The sequence below is a fragment of the Prinia subflava genome, chromosome 10 (assembly GCF_021018805.1).
Source record: "Prinia subflava isolate CZ2003 ecotype Zambia chromosome 10, Cam_Psub_1.2, whole genome shotgun sequence".
NCBI lineage: Eukaryota > Metazoa > Chordata > Aves > Passeriformes > Cisticolidae > Prinia > Prinia subflava.
Genome location: NC_086256.1, coordinates 20,840,259 through 20,865,930, shown reverse-complemented (window position 1 = coordinate 20,865,930; position 25,672 = coordinate 20,840,259). Strand labels below are relative to the sequence as shown.

At 38.6% G+C, this 25,672-nt stretch overlaps 2 protein-coding genes across 3 annotated transcripts in view; one reads left to right on the top strand and one right to left on the bottom strand.

Annotated features, from left to right (window-relative positions):
* HENMT1 (HEN methyltransferase 1) overlaps window positions 1-4,320 on the top strand; it is a 10,893-nt gene extending 6,573 nt beyond the window's left edge. For both annotated transcript variants that reach the window (XM_063407652.1, XM_063407651.1), the window contains exon 7: window positions 1,423-4,320. In XM_063407652.1, the coding sequence (XP_063263722.1) occupies window positions 1,423-1,818 (396 nt within the window). In that variant the 3' untranslated portion in view covers window positions 1,819-4,320. The remainder of the gene's footprint in view (window positions 1-1,422) is intronic.
* EEIG2 (EEIG family member 2) lies at window positions 2,753-25,672 on the bottom strand. The gene is made up of 11 exons (XM_063407650.1): window positions 24,209-25,672; window positions 13,756-13,876; window positions 13,092-13,121; window positions 12,480-12,596; window positions 11,262-11,308; window positions 8,844-8,950; window positions 8,225-8,320; window positions 7,473-7,674; window positions 7,262-7,389; window positions 6,815-6,884; window positions 2,753-5,243 (listed from the first exon to the last, which is right to left on the bottom strand). Exons 1-11 carry the CDS (start codon window positions 25,093-25,095, stop codon window positions 5,201-5,203), a joined length of 1,848 nt encoding a protein of 615 aa, XP_063263720.1. The 5' UTR covers window positions 25,096-25,672; the 3' UTR covers window positions 2,753-5,200.

Below are 25,672 nucleotides of genomic sequence, written 5' to 3'. Positions count from 1 at the left end.
GTTACCATTAAATGCTGCTACTGTCCTGTCTTAGCTCTGATTGTCATCAGAAAAAGACAGTCTCGTTCTTTGTGTTTCCAGTTGTACAAAGGCCTTAAACTTTTAGGGTATTTGCTAAATAACAATATGGATAATTATTCTTAAGATACTCCTATACTTGAAGTGAAAGTTTTCCTTTCTGCCAGCTATTTTTCCTCTAGTCATTAATTTTATTTATTATGTGGCTGTTGGCAATCACAAAGATTTTTCAGATACATAAGTTTTAAAGCAGCATGTCTTACTAAATGCATGTGGTATAATTCTAACTTTTTTCAGAGTTGACATAAAGTAACAGTGCAAAAATAAATACACTGTTGGGGTTTTATTCAATTTTATAAGGTCGTAAATTATTTGTTTCAGTGAACATACTCTAATATTTCAGTTCTTCCTGTAAAAATATCTAAATATCTTCAAATGACTTGTGACCTGAACTGAAACCTAAAATGGTGTCATGGCTTTATCTTTTATGGTATCCAAGCTATAAAAACATTTGTAATTTCTGTATTTGAAATTTCTATGCATGTGAAATGTCACCTGTCATCTACTGCCATTAATAGAATCATGAAGTGCTCTTTAATGCTCACCAAACTTGGAAATACATCTAGGTGATGGACATGTGCTAGAAATTGCTTTCATTAGCTGCCGTTACAGCGTCATTTTGGAGAGAGTTTTGGCAAGGGTATCCTTTGAGTTTAAACAAGAGTGTTAATGTTGTGTGTTTCTTATCAAATTCATTCTTATTAGGTAAGAAATTTATGGGAATAATTAACATTTCAAGATGTAATTGGAAAGTAAGAAATAATTATAGACAGTGGAACTTGATTGGTAGTGTGTTGGTATAAAGCACTTCTCCTTAATTGCTTTGTATAGGTCAGTGTAGAACACGCTCCAGGTTCACAGATTTTGATGTCACAATTTATTTTTAGCAGTCCTGAGAGCTGTAAGAGCATGTTTAATGTTCTGTTCTGAAAACAATAAATGACATGCTGTAGTCTTGGGTTCCAGATGACAGTTTCAGAAGTAGTAGAATCTCCATCACTATGGAACTGTTCCCAGAACCCCATAATGTGAGAAGTGAGAATATTATTGAAAAGAGGTAAAGAATTGCAGGGCTTTACTTTGCCCGAACCACCAGTGTAGCTTGCAGGCATAGCCTGTTGGGTTTTGGGGTGTTTGTTTAAGTTCAGTTAACTGCCAGTGCAGTTGTAATACAGAAAACCAGCTCATATTGCCTAGTTTTTGTTACCTGAAACTGTTTAATAAGCGAAACAGGATTGAATACAAAATGATATTCACATTTTAGAAGCTTTTTTGGACAGCAAAGGTTAAAATCTGAGCGTGTGATAGTGATAAACATTTTATGTATTCTTGTATGTTGTAAAGGTCTTCAAAGCAGTGTACCCAAGTCTTAAGGAGGAGAAGTACTTGCAGAATGCAGTGATCAGTGAAGTTATTTTCACAGCCCAAATCATTAAGCACCGTTTAATGTCAAAACGTAAGGAGTATGATGATGATCCTGAGAGAAAATCCAAATTCCAATCATCAATGGACTGTTTTTCAAATTACCTTGAGAAACTGGTTCTTGAGAAAAACATGGAATCATTTGTCAGTGGAAATGAGGTTTACATACCTCTCACAACAATCTTTTCTTTTCCCAAAGTGAATCGACTTTGTGGTACCTTTGAGAAGTTATGCAAGCTTATTGCTGGCAAGGTCCCACTGAGCAGTGATGGTTCTGCTGTGATGTTCAATATTGAACATGAAAATGAAGAGAATTAGATCAGATTTCTCACACAAAGTTCAGTTGAAGTAATGAAAGTGGGTTTTTTAGGAGCTGTCAGATGGTATGTTCTGTATGCTAACTAGACCACAAAATCCTTTCTAACCTTCCATCAGTGGTATTTATCTGGCAGCACCTCATTGAGTGAAGGTGAGTGATAATAATTAGTTCCCAAGAAGGAAATTAAGTGTTTCTGTTTGCTTTCTATTGTTTTATTGTATTTCTGATAGTCTCTTCTTAGTTTCAAGGACAGTTTGTTTTACCATCTACTGTATTGTGCTGAATAATGTGAGTCAGACATAAGTTTGGGGCAAGTTTTTTCTTAGTTTCTATAAAATTTATAGATGCCTTTTTCAAGATGAATACATACTCAGCCTTGATGAAAACCAGTTGTTGTTTCTGCTGAATTTAAATATGAAACTGACATCTTTGTTCTGTTTTTGAAAAAAAATTAAAAAATATAAAGAACTTCAGTAATTGTGAATGCTAACCTGGGTCTGGTTTACCTGAAAAATGTTCTGTGTTGCCATGTGCAGCTATTGTTCAAAATTGTAAGGAAAAAATGTAACAAGAACAAAACTCCACAACACAATCCAAAAAACCCCTCCAACACCATCATCAAGAAAAGAGTGCAGTATCCTGAATATAAGGGAAATAATGGGGATATCTATTGTTTGGTTATGGTCTGACTAGGTGAACACACTGATCAGTATTCTGAATTTAAAAATTTCCTTCTAGATTAGAAAAAGAATGGGATCTAAATGATACATTTTCCTGATAATATAGATGTCACTTTGTGATAACACAGAAGCAGAAAAAAGTAAAATACTTAAAGAAGTCCTTAACAGGAAGAGAAACTGAAATGGACTCAAACTTCCAGTTAAATTTGAAATTTTTGCATTTAAAAAAAGAGAGGCAATTTTTAGGAACAGATTCCAAGCTGAAGACATGAGTTTATTGAATGTCTGAGAGATTTGTATTTAAATATAGTTAAAAAACTACATAATCCACCAGTACATCCCAAACAGTTTACAACATGGAAGTCTCCAGTATTCATGTAACATAGTTTACAAAAACAAAAATACAGCACCTCAATGTGAAGGTTATGTTCCACTTACATGAAGCACAATTAGATTATCACTTCATGAAGAGCTGTAAGTCAAGTCAGAAGAATAAATTACTAAGATACAGTTTTATGGAAAGCTGGATTTCTATGTCAACTTCCCTATTACTGAAAAGATCTGCTCAGGCAAGAAAAGACTGTTTCTAGTAAATAAATTATCTAATCTATGACCATTAGCTGTGTTGTTTAACATAAAATGCAACGGGCTATTGAAATTCCCTTGAGAATTACATAAGTAGCTGTACAACATTTTTTAAAGTCTGTTTTCCTCAAACTACATGTAGTTTTCCTAGTGAATGTAAGTAAACTACCATTTAACTATTACTAGTTTTAATGGATTTGTCAACAAGTATAGATAGCAGTGTCAAAGAGTACTGACAGCAAAGAATGCATTCAAATTTCTGACATCTTTTGCTTGCAGTGGGATTTTTTGGTATGAATTCGTTCTCTAACAGGAAAGGAGACTATAATGTTCTGTGAGAGAGTTGTATACCAGCAGTTGAGTAGTTTCTGTTTAAAATTCCTATGGAGAACAGAAACTGATAATACCACACTTCTATTAAGAGCAGCTAAAATAGAATCTTTGTATTAATTTTTTTACCTAATTAGACACTTTAAAGAGATTATAATTAACAGTAGAAATAAAAGTACGCAAGTACCAAAACTGAGAAATAGCTCATATTCATCACATTCAATAACAGCATTCTAACTTTCAAAGGTGAAATTCCCTTAAAAATACAAATAACAATTTAATAATTCGACTATGGATTTCTGGAAAACAAAGTCTGCTTTTCCTGACTTAACCTATTAAATATAGCCTAGTTTTACATCAATAAAAAGGTGTCAGACATCAGTCTAAGAAAAATTTAAAGCATTTTGAGCTTTCAAAAGTGGCTACACTATTTTTACTTGTTCCAGGCCTTAACAGATAAACAGTACCACTAAATGCAAAAAAAAAATTAGCTAAGTTGCAGTTTACAATAATTACACCTACTTGTTACCCAGCACATCCCTTTAAAAATGGATTCTTTCATATTCTCAGTGAAAATTTAAAGAGCTCTTTCTTGCCTTGTCAGGCAAATCACTACTTGTGCAAATTTAAATACAGTACATTGACCTAATGTAACAGTGGACAGATAGCAAAAAAAGAGTTTTGCTGTTGCACACCAAGACTTTTTCAGTGTGCAGAGTATGTCAAAATAAAGTGCTTCTCTTAACAAGTTACATTAATAATAGTATAGATGTTTACCTAGTTTTAAAGCTTAAATTCTTTAGTAAATGGTTTAATCTCCCTGTACACCCCCAATCCCGCAAGGCACATTAAAAACACAAGCAAAGCACTGACTGTGAAGTATTAAACTGCAATTAAAAAAAAAAAGTGGTAGTAAACTACTGACAAGGTTTGTAAACAGTACCATCCCATTGACTCTCAATGTTCATGTATTATTCAGGTCAGTTTCTGTGGGAGCAGCTGCTGAATTCCAGATTTAACAATCAAGGCTGCTTTCTTGATGAAACGCTACTGTGCCTTAGTGTTTTGGTGTGGAATCCCACTTTTTCCATCACTTGAACAGAAAAAAGGTCACATTTGATGCATTTAAACCTGTAGCCTTAATTTACAGTTAACTCAACTGATTAGTGGCTGGTTTAGATCTATTTATTTTTGGGGGTCTGTTTTAAATGTACGTGATGTTCACCTCTTGTGTTGAACTTTACAATGAAGTTGTGCTCAGTACTCTTAAGAGGAGGGTTTAGTTATGTTAAAACATAGCTGGCCTGTTTTCTGGAGGCCATCACTTTGACCTGATAAAAACTGACTTGACAGGAGTAATTAGCTTCTGTAAAACGAAAATGGCATCTAGGATCAAATTCAGTAATTACTTTTTTCAGGTTCTTTTAAGACCAGCTTTCAGAAGTTTCTTTAGAAACAACATTACAAACAAAGTCTATCACCTCAAGTAATCTCTTATATAAAATATTGAAATGGGAGATGCTTCCACAGACGTTTCACAGAAATTAAGTAATTCCACTAATATCAGACAGAGCTTACAAAAACAGTCCAAGTGCTCTCACAAGGTACATATAGCTAAACATCGCCTTCATACCACAGATGATGCTCTATGAGCAAGAGGCATTCCACTGCTTTTCAGAAAAAAAATCACATTGAGTTCATTTTGTCTTTCTCAGCTCTTGCAACAGAGCAAATACCAGAAGTATCAACACCAGAGCTCCAAGTTTTCCTCATTTGTCATTCCAGTTTAGCGTTTTATCACCACCTGCTCATATGCTCCAGAGCCTACTCTGAAAGTTTGAAAATAGTTCAATGTCAATTTAAATGGAAGCTAAATAGCAAGTATCACATATCAGCAAATGTGTTTAAACAACCCAGACAGCCCTCCCAAAAAAACCCCAACAAAACCTCTCCAACCAAACAGCAAATACCAAACCAGCTAAATGTGAAGGATAGAAAACATTGGTCATTATTACCATGCCCTGGAGTCACCTACACTTTAATGCACTGAAGAGATTTTGTTGTACTACAGTCAAAAAGAACAAAAAGTAATGTTACTGAACAAGAAGTTACTGTTGGACTTCACTAGAATTTCTTAAACTTCATGTGTAGGGTACCCATCCCCACAGCTATATCATATGCAGCTAATACTCTTTCTGTACATTTATAAATAAACAGATCAATGTGTCTAAAACATCCAGAAACTGATTGTCACCTCACATTAAGATACAAGAAAAACATCTTCAGCCTTTTGTTCACTCTGAATTGTAAACAAAACTCTCACCTCCCACATGACAGCCCATAGTGGGTGGTTTTCCACAGCAAATTGCAGAATTATGTAAAAACTTAACAGGGCTAAAACTCTGCCTTAGTACTGTATCGTCCCTGTTCTGGCAGCTGCATTAGGACAGATCTCTGTGTGCTGCAGGAGTGTGTTCTGTACCCATTCATGTGATCCTAGACAGATACTGGTGTGCCCAGTTTGCAGATGAGCCAAGGAATCATCTCTTAACCAAGGAAACACCTTTTAACCATTAGTATTACGTGCATGTATAAAATGCTATTATTTTATGACTTTCAATATATTATCAACTGCCTTTATAGCTAAGTTCATAGGAATTGCTGAAATACTGAGGCTATTCTGATTTCTTCAGCTAAAAATGTTCAATTACATTGAACTAAAATGAAATCCAGTATTAGAGCATATTCTTGCCTGGTTTTCATGCTTTCTCATCTGAAGATGAACACATTCGGGTCAAGTCATATATCAGGATATTTGAAGAAGATTTAGAGAAGAAAAATAAGGTCTCTGGTTCTAAATAACAAGATAATCTGGAGCAGATTATCAAAAGAAAGAGTTTAGGGCTGCAAAAAGTTGAAAGATGAACAAACCATTGAAACAAATAATGTAACAAATGGGAACAGGATTTGTGAGAAAAACTAAACTGAAGAAGATGAGGCTTGTTATCAGGAAGATGTAACAGTTTGATACTGTAAAGGCAGATGTGTAAAACATTTAAAATTTTCTTCCCATTCCCAAGTAACGTAACAAGGCTGTAGAGTTCCCATTTGAGACTGGTGTCTGTTTCCTGTGTCCCTACTCAAACATTGCTCGTATGTGAAAACCTTGAGACTCTTCAGAAACTTTAGGAGTTACAGTTCTTACAGCCGACACATCAGTTCTGTTTTGGAATTAATCTATGTGTCCTATTTTAAAAACTGACAGCCTAGCTCTTTTGGTGCTTTTAAATGATGCAGAATAGAAAGATACAAAGGTCAAGAATGTAGATACAGAATAATTACTGTATGAGATGTATTTTTATTTAGTATTGCCTATGGATTAGTTGTTCAGGCTACATACCTGTTAGGTAGATGGTGGCTTCCAAAAGAAGTGCTTCCACCAGGGCCCACAAATAATCTTAAACCTTCTTCTAAAAGGCAAATTAATTTAAAATATGTTAGTTTTCTTTAATGTTGCCCTAGCTAAATCCAAGTAATTTTAAATCTACCAGTTTTGTAGCTGATACTTTCAGATGCAAATACTTCAGGTAATAAAGAACCACCGACATGGTGTAGGTTGGAGGAAGTACTTTGTCACAGATTTGCACCTGCTCTTTTAGGCTTAAAGTAATTATCTGGGAAAGCTCCCTGAATCATGTAAGGGTATTTTCAATTTCTGGTAGATAAGATGAAGTAGGAAATGTAGCACAGTTCTTATGAATACAAACAACAGGGACTGTGAAGAGAGTGGGTTTTGCTAAGACCTGTAATGTGCACCACATTTCCCTAAGCTTATTCATCTCCATACCTTCTGCACTTGAGTCTAAACTGAAGTCTTGGCTCTGGAGTATTTTCTCAACTATATCATCAGCATCAACTCTGGTAGCATCAACCCTCTTCAGCTGTGACTCCACAGAGTCTTGCTTTACAGGATGTCTGCAGAAATAAATATATGTAGAGCTCTTAGACAGGATGAAGTAATTTACTTGTGCTAGATAAGGCTTTCAGATTAAGCGTACCTGCACTGTTTTTCCGGTGGTGCATCTTCAGTAGATGTATCAATATCAGCTTCAGTTACTTTTGGCTCAGTCTCTTCGCATGGCTCTAGAATGCTTCCAGTTCCTGTGGAGGTACTTCCCACTGAGGTACTCCCCACCGAGGTGTTTCTCCTGTGGCAGAGTTCAGACAGACTGGATGATCTAGAGTGACATGTGCTATATCCTGTTGGGAAAATGCAGGAGAGGTGGGTTAGGTATGTTCTTGAAAGGCCAGGTCCATCCTAAAAGCAGAATCTGTGTTTTGTCTTCTTAGAAAGGGACTTTCAAAAGCCCTATGAATGTATGTGCATACCTCAACTAGATAACTGATTCCAGGTTTTGTATTCTACCACCTGCCATTTCATTTTTGTTCTAAGTAACTCCTGTTTATATCAGAACAGTTAGTATGAGAAATATCATCCCTTTCAGCTTTTAGAGCTAAGTATCCATTTTTTTACTCATGGAAGAGGTAGAAATCTCATTCAGATATGTTAATTGGAGGGAACAAAGGTGCAAAAAGCTGTCTTGCATCTGAAGAGATAATCCAGTGAATCCAGTAAATTTTAAGAGGGGAAAAATGTTACCCTTGCCACAGCTGAAACTCCTAGGAAAAAAGCGTTCAACCCAAACCCTTTTTAAAATTTTAAAATATGAAGTAAATTTATCTTCCACTGTCTAAGCCTGTGAAAGAAAAATAATCCCCAACAACTCTTGACAAAATTGTGAACATGTACCTGACAGTTTTGATTGCTGACTTGCATAGCTTGATGTTCTGGAATGTCCACATGCACCAAGTTCCTCTGGGACTGAGGCACTCTTCGATGAGACATCTGCAACACGTGCAAGTCAGACAGTTTTCCTAAAGCCAGCTTTATTGCAACTTTGCCTGTAATCTTGATTAGACTCAAAAGTCACATTTCCCAGAGACTTGACACTAATTTCCTACAAACCTTTTGGAGATTCAAGTGCTGCAAAAATACCATGCATGTTAATGAATATATATTCTTTAAAAAATAAAAATTATAATATATATCTGAGCAAAACAGAGAGTACCATTGGGTTAGATAGATTTGTGTGAAATGTAGTTGTAGATTTGTTTGGTGTCAACATTACAGAGATGACCATTCTTTCTCCAGTATCATAGTAGAATGTTGTGCCGGATGTTTTCTGTCTGAAAAGCTAAGGTGCTTTAAAAGTTCAGCTGTGTTTGAAGCAGAAACTCACAAGCCATGTAAGAAGATTCCTTTGCATGCCAACTGCCAGCATCCCTTTCAGATTTGAAGGATTTTGGACATCTTGAAGCTATGAGGCCAGTTGGAAAGGCATTGAAAAATTAAGAGCATTATTTTATACCTGCTATACCCAGATGTGCTACTTTTAAGTTTTCTCCACCTTTCCTGTCTTCATGCAAAGACTCTGATTCTCCAGCAATTGCTATAGATGTTGCTGTGGAAGGAGGCCTGTAAGAAAAAGATGTTTAAGATTTGCTGTACTTCTGTTGTAATCCCTCCAAAATGATCAGCACGTCGTTTTCCTTTCAAATATGTTGGCATAATTCATACTGTGCATCAAGTTAACAGACCTACAATTCTTTTCTGGAAATGTGCTGCCTAGTCCCCTGTAGAAGGAAATGAAGAAAAATAAGCTTTTGCTGTTGAGCTTAAGGACATTTTACTGAATCAATCTGCTCAGCCCTCAGGCTTCTGGGGTTCCTGGGAAAGGCCTTTCCTTTTCTGGTGATATAGCTTTAATTTGAACTTGTTTCTTATTTTTTTTAAGTGTATGAATGACAGGACAGCTTACATGCTAAGAATATATGTAATTCAGTATCTGATGGAATACATGAAAAGGTGGTAAGTCAAAAAAAACCCCAACATCAGTTGGCCAGGTTGGCTTCTGTGCTATGACATAGTCCTGGCTTTGTTTCATCCCTGTCACAGGACAGGAAATGATTCTGGGCTGATAACCCTCCCAGCTCCTAATAAAGGAGCCTATGGCACCATCTTCATATATTGCCCTCTAAATTTTGCCTCCTATGAAATAAAAAAGCATCATGTAATTTAAATTTTAGTTCAATATTAAAAGGCTTTTAATACAGCTGAAGGACTTGTTTGAGTTAATACCAAGGCCAAAAACGAGATCTTATTAAATTAATAAATCTCTTAGCTTGTGTTTTGCTAGTGCAAAAGAAACTAATTAGAAAATGACAAAGTGCAAGCAATCTCTTGCAAGCAAATACAACCAAAATACGTTTCAAGATGTTACCTCCTGTTTTTTTTAATGCTCTCTTATTTTCTACTTTGGGAACAGACTGTTGGTCTGCATACAAATGGGTATTTGTTGACATTTTCAGATTTGACATAGTCAATATATTAGTCACTGTCTTCAAGCAGAGTAACATAGCCCTTTTAGCTTGTTTGAAAGTAAAGAGAGAAAGAAAAAAGCACTTCTAGACATACAGTGCCTGTGTGACTTAACTGCATAACACACTTTTGAAAGCAAGAACTGAATGGTTTCAGGGATGTCATCCTGAGAGATCAAACACCAAGCCTTCTAGGCTTCTTCATAAAATACGTAGCTGATTCCAGATTGTGAAGCTGTTTTAAGGTTTATTTTTCCTTCTACAAAGGACATCTGGAATAGATAAATTTTTTGTTCTGTTTGTGTTGAAAGTTTATGTTCCAGGAAATGGTTATATCACCAGTTTGGAAGAAAATGCCAAGTCTGAATAATTTGAATAAGAGTTTTTTTTCCTAGGAAGCCAAAAAGCTATTTAGGTACTAATTTTAAGTCCTTGGGTACTAGGCAGTAAAAAACAAATACTTGCTTTGTTAGTATCCAAGACTAATGATTAGTTGCCTTTGAAGAATTGTTTATCAGTTCCACTGATGTAGTTGTTAATAGGTCTGACTCTAAAGTAAATCCACTAAAGTTGTTCTGAAGTAAAAGAGGTGCTAAGTAACTAGGGATACAGAAAAGTTTTGCCCAGTCAGACAAATTCAGACAGTACCCTCTTGCTATTTATTCAATAACCACAAGATGAGATTCTACAGTGTTCAGTGTTCTATTCTTCTCATTAAAGGTTAGTAGAAGAGAGAAGAAAGGACATTTAGTGGTGCAAGGGGACATGGAAGAGTTCTGTGGTGAATCACCTAAGCTAGACTGGTAGAAAACCACAGCACAACTATTACACTTCCTTAACTACAGATTAGGGACAACAAGGCCAAAGGATCCTCAGTGTATAGCAGTGAATTTTCCCCTCACATGTTACCTCTTGCATCTTTTACTGAGCTGCATAATGTGTCTGCTAACTAAATATCTGTAAGTGCTTTCTCTTGTACTAAGTCATATCACACTTCTGTTGTTTGTTGGGGTTTTTTTGCAAATGAATATTTCAAAATCATCTGAGACGTGTGAATAAAAGGTATAGCAGCACATTTTCCAGACATAAGTATTAGTCAGATCACCCCCTACCAAGTATATTTATATAAGGTTGCTGCAGGAACAGTTTCCTTGAAGTGGTTATTTTACATTACAGATGTACAGGTGAGTATTCTGTGCTTAACACTAAATACCTAACAGCAAGGTATTTACTTCTACTGGCAGTTTTACCATGTTAGTCATTATTCAGTTAAGGTTTTTTTTTTGTGGATTTTTTTTTTAATACTGTTGCCAGATTGGAGAGATGTAAAAACACAAATTACAAGTGTAATTCTCAATATGGAATGTACAATCAGAACACCACCCCATAGAGATTTTTTACAAACTTACGTTTTAAAGCACGGGTCTCCAGACATCAGCTGCATGTTGATCAAAACCTAGACATTAAGAAAACAAAATCCAACATCAGAAAGAAAAAAAATTTTTGTGACACATACGTGGTCATATAAGTAAGTTATATTAGCCACAAATGTTATATTAAAGGAAAATAAAATGCCATCATCACACGTGCAAATAACACAATTAGGCAAAAAACGACATCTTTTTTCTTAGGCATACAAACAACACAAAATCCCATTTAAAGTAACATAGTTACACATACAAGATTCTGAAAAAGACACATCTATCAAGGAGAATCTTAGAATTATTAATAATTAAGATGGCTTCGAGGGAAAAACAGAGCCAAGAAACCTAAAACCTGAATGAGCAAACAGAACATTGTTTAGACCAGTGGGTGCTGAGGTATGTTCTTTGCTGAGGGTGTTCAGCAAACTGCTGGCTCTCAGGACAGGTTGTGCTAACATAAGAGACAGCAGAAGCACACAGGGTAAATAAGCCATAGGATACAGTGCATTGAAGGCTTGTTAGGCAGGTCAAAGCCATCAGTGACAAGTGCTCTGGACAGTCTGTGACTGTCAGATCAGAAAGTCCATGCACAGCCTACATACTGAATGATGTGGCAAATTAATCCCAGTGTCTCAGTAGGAAAAGAATTTTTTTTAAAATTACCTGAAACAATCTCAACGGAAATATTTTCAGGTTTATGGAGCTTATTCAGTTTTTTTAACTCCCTGGACTAAGGGAAGAGAATGTCAGAGTGGGTGTCTTGCAAGAATTGTCCCCAACTCTTACAGTGATTACTATCAAACAGAAAACAGGAAAATCCCAGGAGCCATGGAGGTATTGAAGGTGGCTTGTGCATAGATAAGCCAATTAATAGATTCACTCTCAGAAAGATGCACAAAAGTTGCTCAGTCTTGAAGACACCATATATTAACTTGTTCATTTTTCAGCTCCCTGTAGACTAGGAACACCTTTTAAAAGCTTTTCTTTAACAGCTATCCAGCTCCATTTCAAAGACAGGACAAATTCTATTTTTTTACTGCATGGATTTTAATGATTGTCTCTAAACAACACTTTTGGTTTTACTTCAAATAGCTTTCTTTCCAGAAAGAGGTTCAGCAAATAAGTTTTAAATTTCATTAGGTGCTTAAAAATAGCACTTGTTCTCTGCTTATTGCTTTAAGTATGATAAAGGAAAGAAATTACTTTGAGAATGGAGTTGTCTTGTCTTGTATTTTTGGTATCATAACCTTCCAGTAAACAGCGACGAGTGGTATTTCCCGATCCAGCAAACTCTGCTAGATTTAGATCTGCAAATCCCAGCTGTTAAAGAGAAAATGACAATTATTAGTAAGCATTTGGCTAAATGAAGGTACTTGCTAATTACACATTGAGTACCACTCAATCGCAGTTTCTTTCAACTATGTGTAAGAGGATGCCTGTTAAAGGAATGGACTGAGGCAAAAAGCAGAAAACAAACCCAGAGTGTAAAATTCAGCATAGGTCTATTTTCAGTTAAAAATTTAAAGTACCAAGAGAAAAAAAGAAAGAAGAGACTTTTCTTTATATTTTTAATGTAAATGTTTACTTTTACTAACCCTTTCGGCATACCAACCCAAAAGAAAAAATTCTGATGGTATAACATTGTTATATACTTACTAAACACAGTGATTGAAAGTTGCAACAGAACTGTGTCACTACAAGGCACATTCTGAAGTCATGGGTATGAGGTACTATTCTGGAATTACTTTAAAAGAGCATAAAATGGCAAGAAAGAAAAGCTTATCTGTAGGCAAAATTAGCCACATCTCACTTTACCTTTGCATATGATTTTCCTCCTTTTAATTCCTAGAAAAAGAAAAAAGGAAAAAAGACACACCATTAAGCAATTAAATATACTGACTCAGGATTTTTCTTTGGGTTTTTTGTGTGTTTTGGGAGGGTTTTTTTTAAGAAAAGCAAGCATTAATCTTTATTTTAAAATATCTCCCCACACATTTGCTAGACTATGCCATTGTCATTTAATATTCATAATGCCTTTGGAGCAGGCCAGCAAGACAGTGTTGTCTTGGAGAGAGGAACAGCAAGTGCCCGATGCCAGCTGGCATTTGGCTCTGACAAGGTCTAGCCCCAAAGGTAGGATGTGCTGCATGCAGAATTCTGGTACTTAGCACAGTTCAGGCTTCCAAGCACACTGCTGCTTGCTGGAAGTGTCAAGAGCTAACTTTCTAAACACTGAAGAGAAATTCCTTTGCTGCCCTGATGGAAAATGGGTTTTCTTCAATAAAAACATAAACCCCCCATAAATTAGTCAAAGTAAAGTAAGTAATAAGATTACTACAAAATTTTGACCGAAGGAATACCTAATGTAATTGCAGCTCAAATTTGCTTTATGAAGTTTATCAGACATTCAAAAATTAAAACAAAACAAAGGAAGAACAACCAAGGAAAGAGGAGAGGAGGGGGAAAAAAACCTGCTTACCTTCCGTACAGACACCCTGCAAGTGCAGGTATCCAGAATCCCTGTTGTGGCACTGGCACTGATCTTACACATAAAGAAGAACTTTTTCTTCCAGCGGACACAGTTTGCCTGTACTACTTCCCTGCAAGGAAAAAGCAAATGCTCAGTGTTAGTTGAGAACCACGCACTTCAATAAGACAGCTCAAGAACAAACACTGGTTCCACTCTTTGTAGAGTGACCACTTTATGAAAATTATGGTCCGAGGCATGAATAATAATAATCCCTCATTCTGCTCTTAACAGTGTAGCATGACTAATAACAGTTTTGAACCTTGAACACAGCATTAGACCTCCAGAAGAATTCAACAGCCATGTGTTTTTGCAAATGAATGAGAGTCTAATTTCTGCAGTTTGCCTCAGGAGACTGAAGTCTTCCTGAACATCAGCTCCCAGGCACTGTCTCCCAAGCTGCTGAGCTTGCAATGCGCTCAAGATAGCATCTGTGACAAGTTGTTTTTCACTTCAGAGGAAAGGAGCATCATACAAGCAAAACTACATAACTTGGAGGCCTGGAGAAGTAGAAAGGAGATGATGTGCAATAACCAGACACAAAGTAATGCACTTGGGGCAAATGAGAATTGCAGCTACATACTGTGAGCTTGCCATTTGAGAGCAAAATAAGCTGACACATCTGAAGGGATCTGTTTCTCACAGGAGGATAACAATCTGACAGTATGGTGCAGTGAGAAAAAGGCAGGATGTCAGATGCTTTCAGTTATGAATGTCATTTTGTAAGGCTCAGACAGAACACATTCTGTTTGGGTAGTTCTGACCAAGAACAGACCCCAAAATAAACAGGCACAGGGAGGATAACTAGAAAACCACTGTATCTTAAAAGAAAAAAAATACAGTGGTGATTCGAATACTTGAGAGAACAAACAATTCTGAGTCAAATGAGAAGTGGTTAAGACCAAAATAAAGCATAACCAAACATCCATTTAAAACTGAAAGTTAGAAGGTCTCAAACTATAGAGCAAGTTTCTGGAACAGCTTTCAAATAAGAGAAGTAGATGCATAAAAAGTCTTTACTGTATTTTATGACAAGGTTGGCCAGTTTGTCACTAATGGGGGGCATAAAGACTGTGATTCTGAGGACTTGCCTCAATAATCAGAAGTTCTTTTCTAGATGTTTCTAAATTCACAACTTGGAACTTTCTAAATCCACAACTTGGTGAAGAAACCGATAATCTCTTCTATCAGTCTAACCACTGAAGTATCGTCTTCACATATAAAAATAATTCTCCTTTTTCCTCTTACACCTTCCTAATACATCCATTCCTATGTTTTATACTAAATTCTGACAGCTTATTATTGAAGAAGCAGTTTGAAGTCTTTAACAGATAGAATCCTATGGTTCTGCACAAGCTGGAGCCAGACTTCATCATATGTATAGAAAAATTAAGAATTGCAGGGCGCTCACAAAAGCTGCCTTGGCTGTGCTGGTGAGACTGCCAGCTCCAGGGCTCACTGCCACTGTGACTTCCTAAGGTGGGAATAAATCAGCCAGCCTAAAATGAGTCAGTGTAATGACCACAACAGACTAACAGATTCTGGTGATACAACACTGAGTCACATTCAAGCATGTGACCTGAAAGGAACATGCTCTGTAAACACCATAATCTACTCTTTATCTGGGATGTTTTACATTGCTAACTTTCCTGTACTGTGGGGAAAAAAGAATCCCATCCTGCTGTCATGTGAGTTATTTAAATACACAAAAAAACCCCAGAATTCCAAAAAGGCAAATTACAAATAGTTACATCTCTACTGAAACAGACATCCCGTAAAATATACCCTTAAAAGGGATAACTGATAACTGCTAACATTTGTGACACATATAGAACAGTGCCACTAAACTGAAAGAGTTCCCTGGTCATCCATAAAGGTCAGAAAATCCTTTCTCATTGCGTGTTTGTTACAGAAGCAGGACAGCAGTCATCATCGTCCTTCCCACCCTTTCCTTGTCACCCAGAGCACCACTGGCTCTACCAATAACAGCATCACTTCTGCTGCTATTCATCATTTGGTTAAGTTCTTGTAGTGTTTTTGCCTCTGTAACATTTCCAGTGAGTAATAATGACACTTTTTTCCACTGAAAAAGTGTTTTTGTAAACTCATAAAATCTTTGTACTACTCAGTATAATGGTTCAAGTTGTTTCTGCTTCTCAGAACAGCCTTCTGCTTCTACAGCAAACTCAAAGCAGCTGCACATTCTACAACGTTCCAGACATCACTCACATTGCAGCAAAAGATAATGCAGTGAACATTAAACACATTTTTGTTTGTAAATGCAAGGTAAATGTAAGTATCCTTAAAACCTTTAAAGATTTTGAATGTATTTCAACACACCAATACTACTAGATGAGTATAATGGTTCAAGTAAGGAAGATAACACGAAACCACTCTGCTTTCAATAGACTCAGTCCACTCATGTCACAGGCCAAGATTTGCAAATAAGAAGTAAAAGTGGCAGTAAAAAGGCTTCAGTTGTGGATACTGATGGTCTAATTTTTCTAAAATAAAATCAAATAAAACCAGGAATTCTGCTTCCTTCTCATAAGGATGTCAGAAAAAAAGTATTATTCGTTTCTTTCACTGGCACATAAATCACAAGAGATTTGAAAAATTTGTACACACACAGACACAAAAAAAACCCCAAAACAAAACCCCAAAACCCCACAACCCAACCAACTGCCCCTATTCCCACTAAACAGTTCTTCTAATTCCACTATATAAAAGAAAAAAAAAAGATGTCTTTAAATTCAGGAATTTCTTTAGTAAAGAGGAATACCATCTATCTGTTCCAGTCATGCTGAAAAAAGGTCAAATACTCAGAACACTTAACTTCAACAGTAACATCAAAGTTTCTAAGATTGTTGGTGAAGTGCAAGGCCTTTAGAAAATGAGCAGCTGTATTGATTGGCTGCTATGGCAATGAACGCAGATAACTCCTGGCAGCTGTGCTGGGGAGAGCTTTCCGTTCTGAGTCAGCTTCCTATGAGCCTCCCCGTCACTTCACCACATGCAAAGCAAAACCAGTTGTTTTCTTAATCAAAATGTATCTTGGTTACCAAGATGCACTGGAATACATAGTAGGCTGTAGTGCTTTGGTGTAATTGAATAAATGCTGTCAGTAGTATGTAACCAAGAATAAATTCAATAAACAGATAAAGTAGGATAAAATGACTCCAAAGTATAGTGTCTTACCATCACTGTTTTTTCTTTAGAGGGACAATTTTACATTGACTCAATTTTAAATGCAAGATTTAAGCTATAAACAGATCCTTATTTGTAGATGTTTTGTGTACTGTACACAATTGCCACTTAAAATGTTGAATAAAAGTATCAGATTTTACTTTTGACACACAACAGAGAAAAAAAGTAAACTCAAATAGTAGACAATAAATCCTAATCCAGTCACCTCCTCATCCTAAATTTTTAACAAGTGATGGACTTTTTTTTTTAAGGTGTTTATGTTCATCAGATTGTTTGTTCATTTCCACACGGATAAAATCTATGAATAATAGCTTGTTCCAGCAAATAGCTACAAACCCAAAAATAAACCACTTTGAAGGACCTCCAGTGTCATGGGGAAAATCCCTTCTTGTTAAACGGAAAAGCTTCAGCATGAGAGACAGAAGGGTTTGGGGAGGAAGAGACAAATACTTTCTTGCACTCCTCCTACTCAAAGTCTACTTCTATGTAAAATTCACATGTCATAATTCAGAGAGAGATACTGGCACCTATGCAACAGAGTCCTGGAGCAGTACCCAGCTACACTTGAAATTGTTATCCAATAACGAAAATGCTAAATTTAGGCTTCATAGAGCAAAGTGCATCACCTGAAGTGCTCAGAGCATGAACTTCAAAATACATGCTGTAGCAATAAGCTTAAGCAAAGCTTTAATGTATTTCTCCATTCAGGAACAAATTCAGTTTACTTTTCCTTTAATATTCTGTTTCCTCCATGCCTGAGGCATATAAGAGGATGCATTTTCCCCAACAAAAACATTTTTTCCTAAGCATTGCTAAAAAACCGAACAAAACAAGTCATTTACAAACAGAGCTTCAATGGCTCACAAATTTCAGGAGTAAGCAAACAGCTGGCTCTGCAGGAAGAGCTCCACTTGTTTACAGTGCACAGCTCCCCAGTTAATTTGCTGTTAGTACGTGCAAAATTCAAACAGTAATCATTTTCAATTCCACATGTTTTTAGTCATAATAAAACAGGTTATATTTTTAACTAGCAGAATTTCAAGTCAACAACTTCTTATAAAAGATATATAAATTGATCACGGATGGAAAACTGCTGATTACAGGCAAATGCAGAGACCTAGAAGGGAATCAGCACTGTGAAGGGTAAACTGCATTAGAAGACTGTAGTCAGCAAGTCAGAGGAAATTGAACATTGGAGACTGTATCTGCTGCAGTGTGCTTGGTTTTGGAGCCTTCTTAGCAGAAGACTGATGAACTGAAGCAAGTCCAGGGGCTGTGAGATGAGGGTCTGGAGTCAGGGATGAATTTTTCTCTGATGCAGGAGAATTTGGAAACATGGGACTGTTACAATGTGATGATGAGGTGAAGGAAGATCTAATTGCCATCTACAGTCAGCTCTACTAGGTTAGAAGATGGAGCCAGGCATTTCTTAGTCAGGAACAGAGAAAGGAAAAGAGGCAAAACCAAGGTAAATTCCAGTAAAATAAGCAAAAAAATATTCACCATGAAAGTGGTGAACAACTTTTCAAGGGCAGGTTGTCTACAAGAACTGGCATCACCATTATTCCAGATTTTCTAAAGCTGACAGGACAAAGCTCTGAGCATCCTGATCCAACTGAAATTAGTCTTGCTTTCAGCAGGCAGCTGGGCTGTGTGATCTCTAGCATTCTCCTTCACCCTAAATTATTCCATGAACAGAAATAGTCCTTAAAATATGAAGGCAATCAGGTGCTCTGGTACTTGCAAATGGCAAGTTTGTGGCAGAAAAATACTGTACTCCGTGTACTGTGCTGAGGTCAGGGGGAAGAAACAAATCAACACCAGCTCTTTTAAACCCAAGTGCGAATTCCACAGAAGCCAGGCACCTTAAGCATGAAAGCTTTCCTCACTGCCTCTCCCTCTTTAACAGATGTCTGTCATGTATCTCTCCTCAAACTTTTCTTATCAGTTCTTACAGTAACAGAAGTCTCCCAAGATTGATGCTTTCTGTATCTGCAGTAACCAGTTACACCCCATGCAAAGAGCAGACTGTGCAAACATTTTATTTTTCTCTACTGTACCCCAAAGATGAACCCCTTCAAAACTAATATTCTTTACTCCTCTGATTAATTCTTTGTTTTTTCTTAACCATATCCTTTAAATCAGTTGACTTAACACATTTTACTCTAACTATTAATGAAAGGAGAAATACAAAGACACTACATATTGAAAAGGTTGTACTTTGTGTAGAGAACTTCTCCTCCTTACCTTTTCCTCCCTACAGAAGACACGGTCTGAAAGCTGCTTAACCAAGTATCTCTTCACAACTGAGGAAACAAACATTAAGTGGACATTCCAGAATCTGAAAAAAGCAGCTCCAAAATGGCAAGGTAGGATTTTTATCCCACTACCAATATTCTTTGTAGTACTTAAAAACATATTTTGTTTCAAGTTTCCCAACTGCAAATCCAGTTACAGCTAAAAATGCTATTAGAAGGACCCTTATCCAGCTCTGAAGACTGTCAGCAGGATTCATACATCATGCAGGAAGATTAGAGTGATAGGGACAGTGATTCCATGTGACAGGTATGACTTTCTAACAAATACTGTTATTTAAAAACAGAGAGTTAGTTAAGCTGTGTTACTATCAGGAGAGTTTTTCTCTTTCAAATGCAATAGCAGCAATCAGGAAAAGAATGGTAAAAAGCCAACTTGAAGAATCCACTGAGGCAGAAAACCTACTTGCTGATTTCACAAAAGATAGATGTAGTTCTAGACAGTTGAGAAGGAGGTGGCCATACAGCAACAGAATTAAAATAGTACTTATCTGGCAGATAAGAAGGCAATTTCTACAGAAAACAATTAGATGCTGTAGCCTGTACCTATTAGGAGTAAGAATATATTCATGCTTGATCTCACAAGACTTCCTCTCAGAACTCAAGAGGGTACATAAAAAATCCCCCACATTACTGAAATCTGTTGGAAAATAAAATGATTTGATGGAAAACTTATAGCTCTTGGCCACCTTGATGTGTCTGTCACACACAGGAATCATAATCAGCTTCTTCATTTAGAATGTTGTTGTGTAAAAGAAAGAAGATAGAAATATCAGCAGACTAAATTGTCAGAAATCAGATCTGAAAGGAAGGGGAATATGACCAAGCTGAAAGCTGCAGTCAGAAGAACACACCAACCAAGTCCTTTTCTTGAGTGGGGTGCAGCTGGAAACCAAGCTAAAAATGCAACTAGCAGGCTTACAGCTACTGTAGCCTCAGCTGATGGAGTAGAGCATTGAAAGTACACCCTCAAGAAATCAGATCCTTATTCCAAAATTTCTTGGATTTCCTCATATTCCATCTGTTCACTTACTGCTGATTGAGCAACAGCTCAGCCTATGAGCCTCAGTTATCTGCTCTAGGGACCTATTAATTTTTGATTCAGCCTGTTAAAATGAGGGCAGTTGCAGAAAGCCTATACTTGCTATCTATTTATATCTACATTAGAATGGCCATGAATAAATATGCTTAGAATTTAGTCAAGTCTGTACCTTAAAATAGTATTTTTTTCTGTTCAAGATATTCCTAGGTGTAATTTCTGCCCTGAAATAATCTTGTGTCCTTTCATGGTGCATTAGCCATTATGTGCACATTATTTTATGACCAGGCAGTATATAGACACACAGTATCCTGGAATCTGCACAAGTGTCCTGTATTAATGTATCCAATTTCAAAGAGAGACATCTACTGTCATTGGCCCGGGGAAAGATTGAAAGATGCCTTGCCACACAGGAAACCAGGCTGAAGCCAGGAAAGTTGCCTAAATGAAAATGAGGTTTGTTAGCATGACACTGCATATATCCACAGTCTATTGGCTGAAAATCCAGCCTTTATTCTAACATCTAAAACACAGTGGTAAAGATCCAGAAGTCATGCTAGAATGCAATTTCAAAAGGGTGAGGGCAGGAATTACACTCTATGGCTGATTGTCAGTTTGCTGAAACAACCAAACTGAACCTTCCCCCTTCCACAACACCCTTCAAGGTTTTCCCTGGTTTAGAGTCAAAGCTTGTAACACATTCATTCTTGCCAGAATTCCAGGGTCCTGCTCTTGCAGAGGCTCTCAAAGGTTTTTCCCAGTTTAAACACTGCTGCCACTTGACTGGTCAATGTCCTTGGATAAAAATTTTATTTGGCACTACCAGATTACTTTAAAAGTTGAATATTCTTGTCAGGTAATTAAACATTTAGTGTTATAATCCAGAATTTTCTTTTCCTACACTAAGGATTCACAGATGTGTATAGGAATATTTCAAATAGAAGTTTTCTAATTGGAGTTCTAAAAAACTACATGCAAACACAAAAATGCAAAGTGACGTGGTTTTACACACCAGCCAGATCACTGTGTACTGCACTATACACGCTGGTTTCACCTGGTCACAGAATTTATGTACACATCTGTGGGAGCCACAAAAGTAACTGGATTGTGACAAGTCCCCAACAACACAGCCCATGCCTCCATAATGTATTTGTTAGGTAGCTCTTTCTCAGCAAAGATCTGAGAGGTGAAAAAACCCTATTTTTCAGTAGCTTGAACTTTCCTCACTCTCGTCACCTCACTTCAGTGATCAGAGGGATGATGAAGGTACCACACTGCTTGCAGGATCAGGACTTTAATCATTCATACTGCATGCTCCATACAGGGCTTACAAGACAATCACGTGAAACTTGTTTTCATGACAACTTGCTACAGATATATGGGCCCCTATTACAGGGCAACTGCTGCCCTGGGTTTTTATGACGTTCTTCTCTGTGAGTAAGCTTTGGAAATAAAGTGCTAATAATGCTAGGGTGGTTTACACACTATTGATTGGACTTTTCTAAAAAAGCTTTCTAAGGCAAGAGAGAGCAGGGTACTGGTCTGTATGGATACCAACTTGAAAACTTCATAACTTCTCCCAAGATAATTATAGTTTACTAGACCTCAGTGAATAACAAAAATAAGGCTATTAAGAAAACAGAGTCAGTTTCCCCCTGTATTATAAAATTTTTGGAATGAGTTTGTCTATTATTTTCTGAAAAAAATAGAATTTTTTGAATACCTTTTATAAAGCTAAAAAGATCACTACTTTAGGGATATAACTGCCAGCTCAAGCAAAACTAACAAATGCATGCAACTAGAAGATTATGGCCATCAGAAAGTTTGCAACTTACAAGTTTTGAAGTTTTCAAATGCTACCACTCTGGTGTAAGCTTAATTTCTTCCTTATTTATTCAGCCCTTTGCTGAATCACCACTCTGAAAATTCATCTGTTAATTCTTAAGCCAAGAGCAAAGGCACTCCCTAAACTAGCACTGAAGGATCACTGCAGCAGAATTCTTTACCTCCCTACCAGCATACCCAAACACTTCTCAGTCCAGCAGGAATGAGTTACACTCACAGGAACCTTGACATACCAGCATATGTTCCACTGCTGTTAGTTTTTAACCCATAGCCCCAGAAAAAGAAAATGGAACAATTTCTAAGCTTCAGCTCCAACACAGTTTTTTAGACCAGTTCCCCAACACACACTACATCCTACCACACACATTTTACTCTAATAAACCATTCACAAAGATATGAATGTCAGCTTTCAAGAGTTTAATTTTAGCATCATAAATAGGCAAGGCAAAAAAGACTAAGATCACCCTAATGTGTCAAACCCATCTGCCCAGCTGAAAGCAAGCCCTTGAAAATAGCCATCCTGTCCAGAAGATGTATGTCAGCCTGTGGAAATGACCTCAAAGCAATAAGGGCTGGAGTAGGACAGTAATGGCACATTAGTGCCTGAATCATGATTGTCATCATCATCATCTATTACTTAGGAAGTCGCTCACAAGAAAAATGTTGAGGAAAGACCCAAAATGAGAACAGAGCACTGACAAGTTGAACAACTTCCAACCATACAGAAGAAAAATTTATCTTCAATTATACATGCTAGTATAATGGAATGGTTAAATTAAGTTCTAGGCCAAAGTTTCATTTTTATTCCTTCTCCTTGATTAATTCAATTTACAGAATCAAAAGCAAATAATTTAGGAGGCTCTGTAACAACAATAATAAGAAAATAACTAAATATTCATGGATTTGTTACTGTCTTCTCCCAGAATTCTATGAGACATTTTCCAGTAAATCCTTTTCATAATAATATTAAAGTAAAATAATAACTCATACAACAAGTGTAATAGGAGGGGAGTCTGCTCCTCCCCAAACCTGAAGCCACAGCACACATCCTTCCTCTTGACAAGGTTCTGCCTCTGCCTGGTACTTGGAAAGAATTAATACACTGGCATTCTATTTACCCATCCCTACCCGTGGATTGCGGAGCCACTGTCACGACAGATGACCGCTCCATTGCTGAGGCACAACTGAAGGAAAAGAAAGGGGAAAAGGACATCTGCCTTGCTGCACTTGCACTGCAGAGCTGGGCATGAACAAAGTCATAACCCATGACCTGAGCACTTAGAGGAAAAACTGAGGACTTTTCCATGGAACTTAGCTCTCCATGTAAATATCCGCAGAACGAAACACAGCAAGCCAGTGTTCAGTAATTAAACAATAAGTCACACAACTCACAGGGGACAGCTCAGACTACAGGCTTGAGGACAAGAAATTCTCTCGTATCTTATCACCCATACGCCCAGCAGCCCCAGCACTATGGCACAAGAGACCCGTTTCTCTGGGACAACCTCGTCACTCAGGGATTCCTTTCTTCTGTTACTCCGTGTTTAGGAGCCTCAGTATTTATTTTACAGCGTTACGACTCCAGCCAGCGAGCAGCCACGCAGACAGGGAGCTCCAAGGGCTCCCACACGTGTTCTCTCGCCGTTGATGCTGGCAAAGCAGGCGGGACGACAGGACGGCCAGCCTGCCCGGTGCCACGCCGTGCCACAGGAGCTTCCCCTTCGGGGAGGGGAACGGCGATCAGACGGCCACAGCCGCCAGGAGCCCCGGGGCAGCCACCGCTCCTTTCCCCGGCCCCCGCCAGCCTGCCCGAACGGGCTGAGCCCCGAGGCAGCCAAGGAGCGGGCGGAGGGGCTGCGGAGGCGGCCGTGCTTCCCCTGCGCTCGGGGGGACGCGCACTGGAGCGGAGCCCGTCGGACGGGGGCGGCCGCGGCGCGCCCGGGGCTGCCTGCATGGGGCAGCCCAGCAGAGCCGGCGTGCGAGTCCCGGAGGCACCTACCGGGAGGACTCCCCGCTGAAGCTGCCCCCGTCCAGCAGCCGCACCTTGCAGAAGAGGATCCCGTTGACGAAGGGCACGGAGGAGAGCTCGTCCAGTTCCAGCTCCACGCGGAACTTGAACTTCTTCTTCTTCATCATGATGAAGGCCATGGGCCGGGGGCCTCCCAGGGGCCGCCCCCACGGCAGCTCCGCTCGGCTCCGGCCACCCCGCTCCGCTCCGCTCCGCTCCCATGCCCGGGGCGAGGGCGGCACCGCGGGACGGGCCGGGGCTGCGGCCGCTCCCAGCTCAGCCCCTGCCGGCCGCGGCGCTCCCGGCCAGCGCTTACATGGCAGCCGGCGCCTCCCTTTCAAACCCGCCCGCCTCCGCTCCGCCCGCTGCCGCCAGCGCCCGCCGGGGCCGCTGGCGAGCGCTGCCGCCAAGGGCTCCAACGCCGAAGTGCGGTTTGCCGAAGTCGGGCCGGGCAGGACAAGGCTGTTGGATAGCGGGAGCTCGGCGTGCCGCTCCCCAGGCCCGCACGGGGTCCCGAGCGCTGACGTGGCCGCGGCCCGGCCGAGCGGGGCTTGTGCAGCCCGGCCCGGCGGCTCCCCCGCCTCGCAGGGACCCGCGGGAGCGGACACCTCCTGTGCTGCTCGCAGCTGGGCATTTACAGAACCGTAACTGAACGCAGCGTCGATCAGGCGTCGATATTTCAACCCGGAATTTAGGTTCCTTCTTCTGTAATTTAAACCCCATAGGGGTCGTGTACAGCCGTTCAAGCTGTCATTTACAACCAGCGCCGCTTCTGCTGCAAGCAACAGATACTCAGGGTCTTGTAGAGAAGGAGGGTGTACACATCTGTGTTTACATTTAAGAACAGTCCTGTGCCGCAGATGATTACGGCAGCACATACGCCACGCTCTTGTTTAATGTATAGTTCAACACCAGCATATGCTCTCCAGGGAACAGCTTTGTCTTAAAAGACCATTCCAGGAGATTTAAACATAAAGCAAGCTCCGAGCAGCGTCCATCAGCAGATCAGTTTCCTCTTTACAGCGTTGCGTAAGAAACACACAGCATGTCTTCCCACAAGCGAGCACTTAATCACATGGTAAGAAAAAGAACTTGTAAGGCTACGTATGCAGTGTGATCTGCCCCGTAATCTTCTTGCAGCGTGTGGAAGTAGTGCTGCCCCTCATTCAGTATAAATACATAGAAATAGATTTTTCATAGAACACATACCTGATGAATACAGGTAGCACAAATAATATTCAGCTAAGTATATTGAATGTTACCAACCATCCTAGGAAAAAAAAATGTAGTAGTAAAGAGTAAAAACAAAAACCACAAACAAACATAAAAATGGAGTGTCTAGAAAAGAAATGTTCTTGGGTTTTTTCTGTCCTAAAACATACATAAAAAGAATTTATATACCATTTTCTAGTAAAAAATAAACTACAAGGGTAGCTCTGATACCATTGTCAGTTT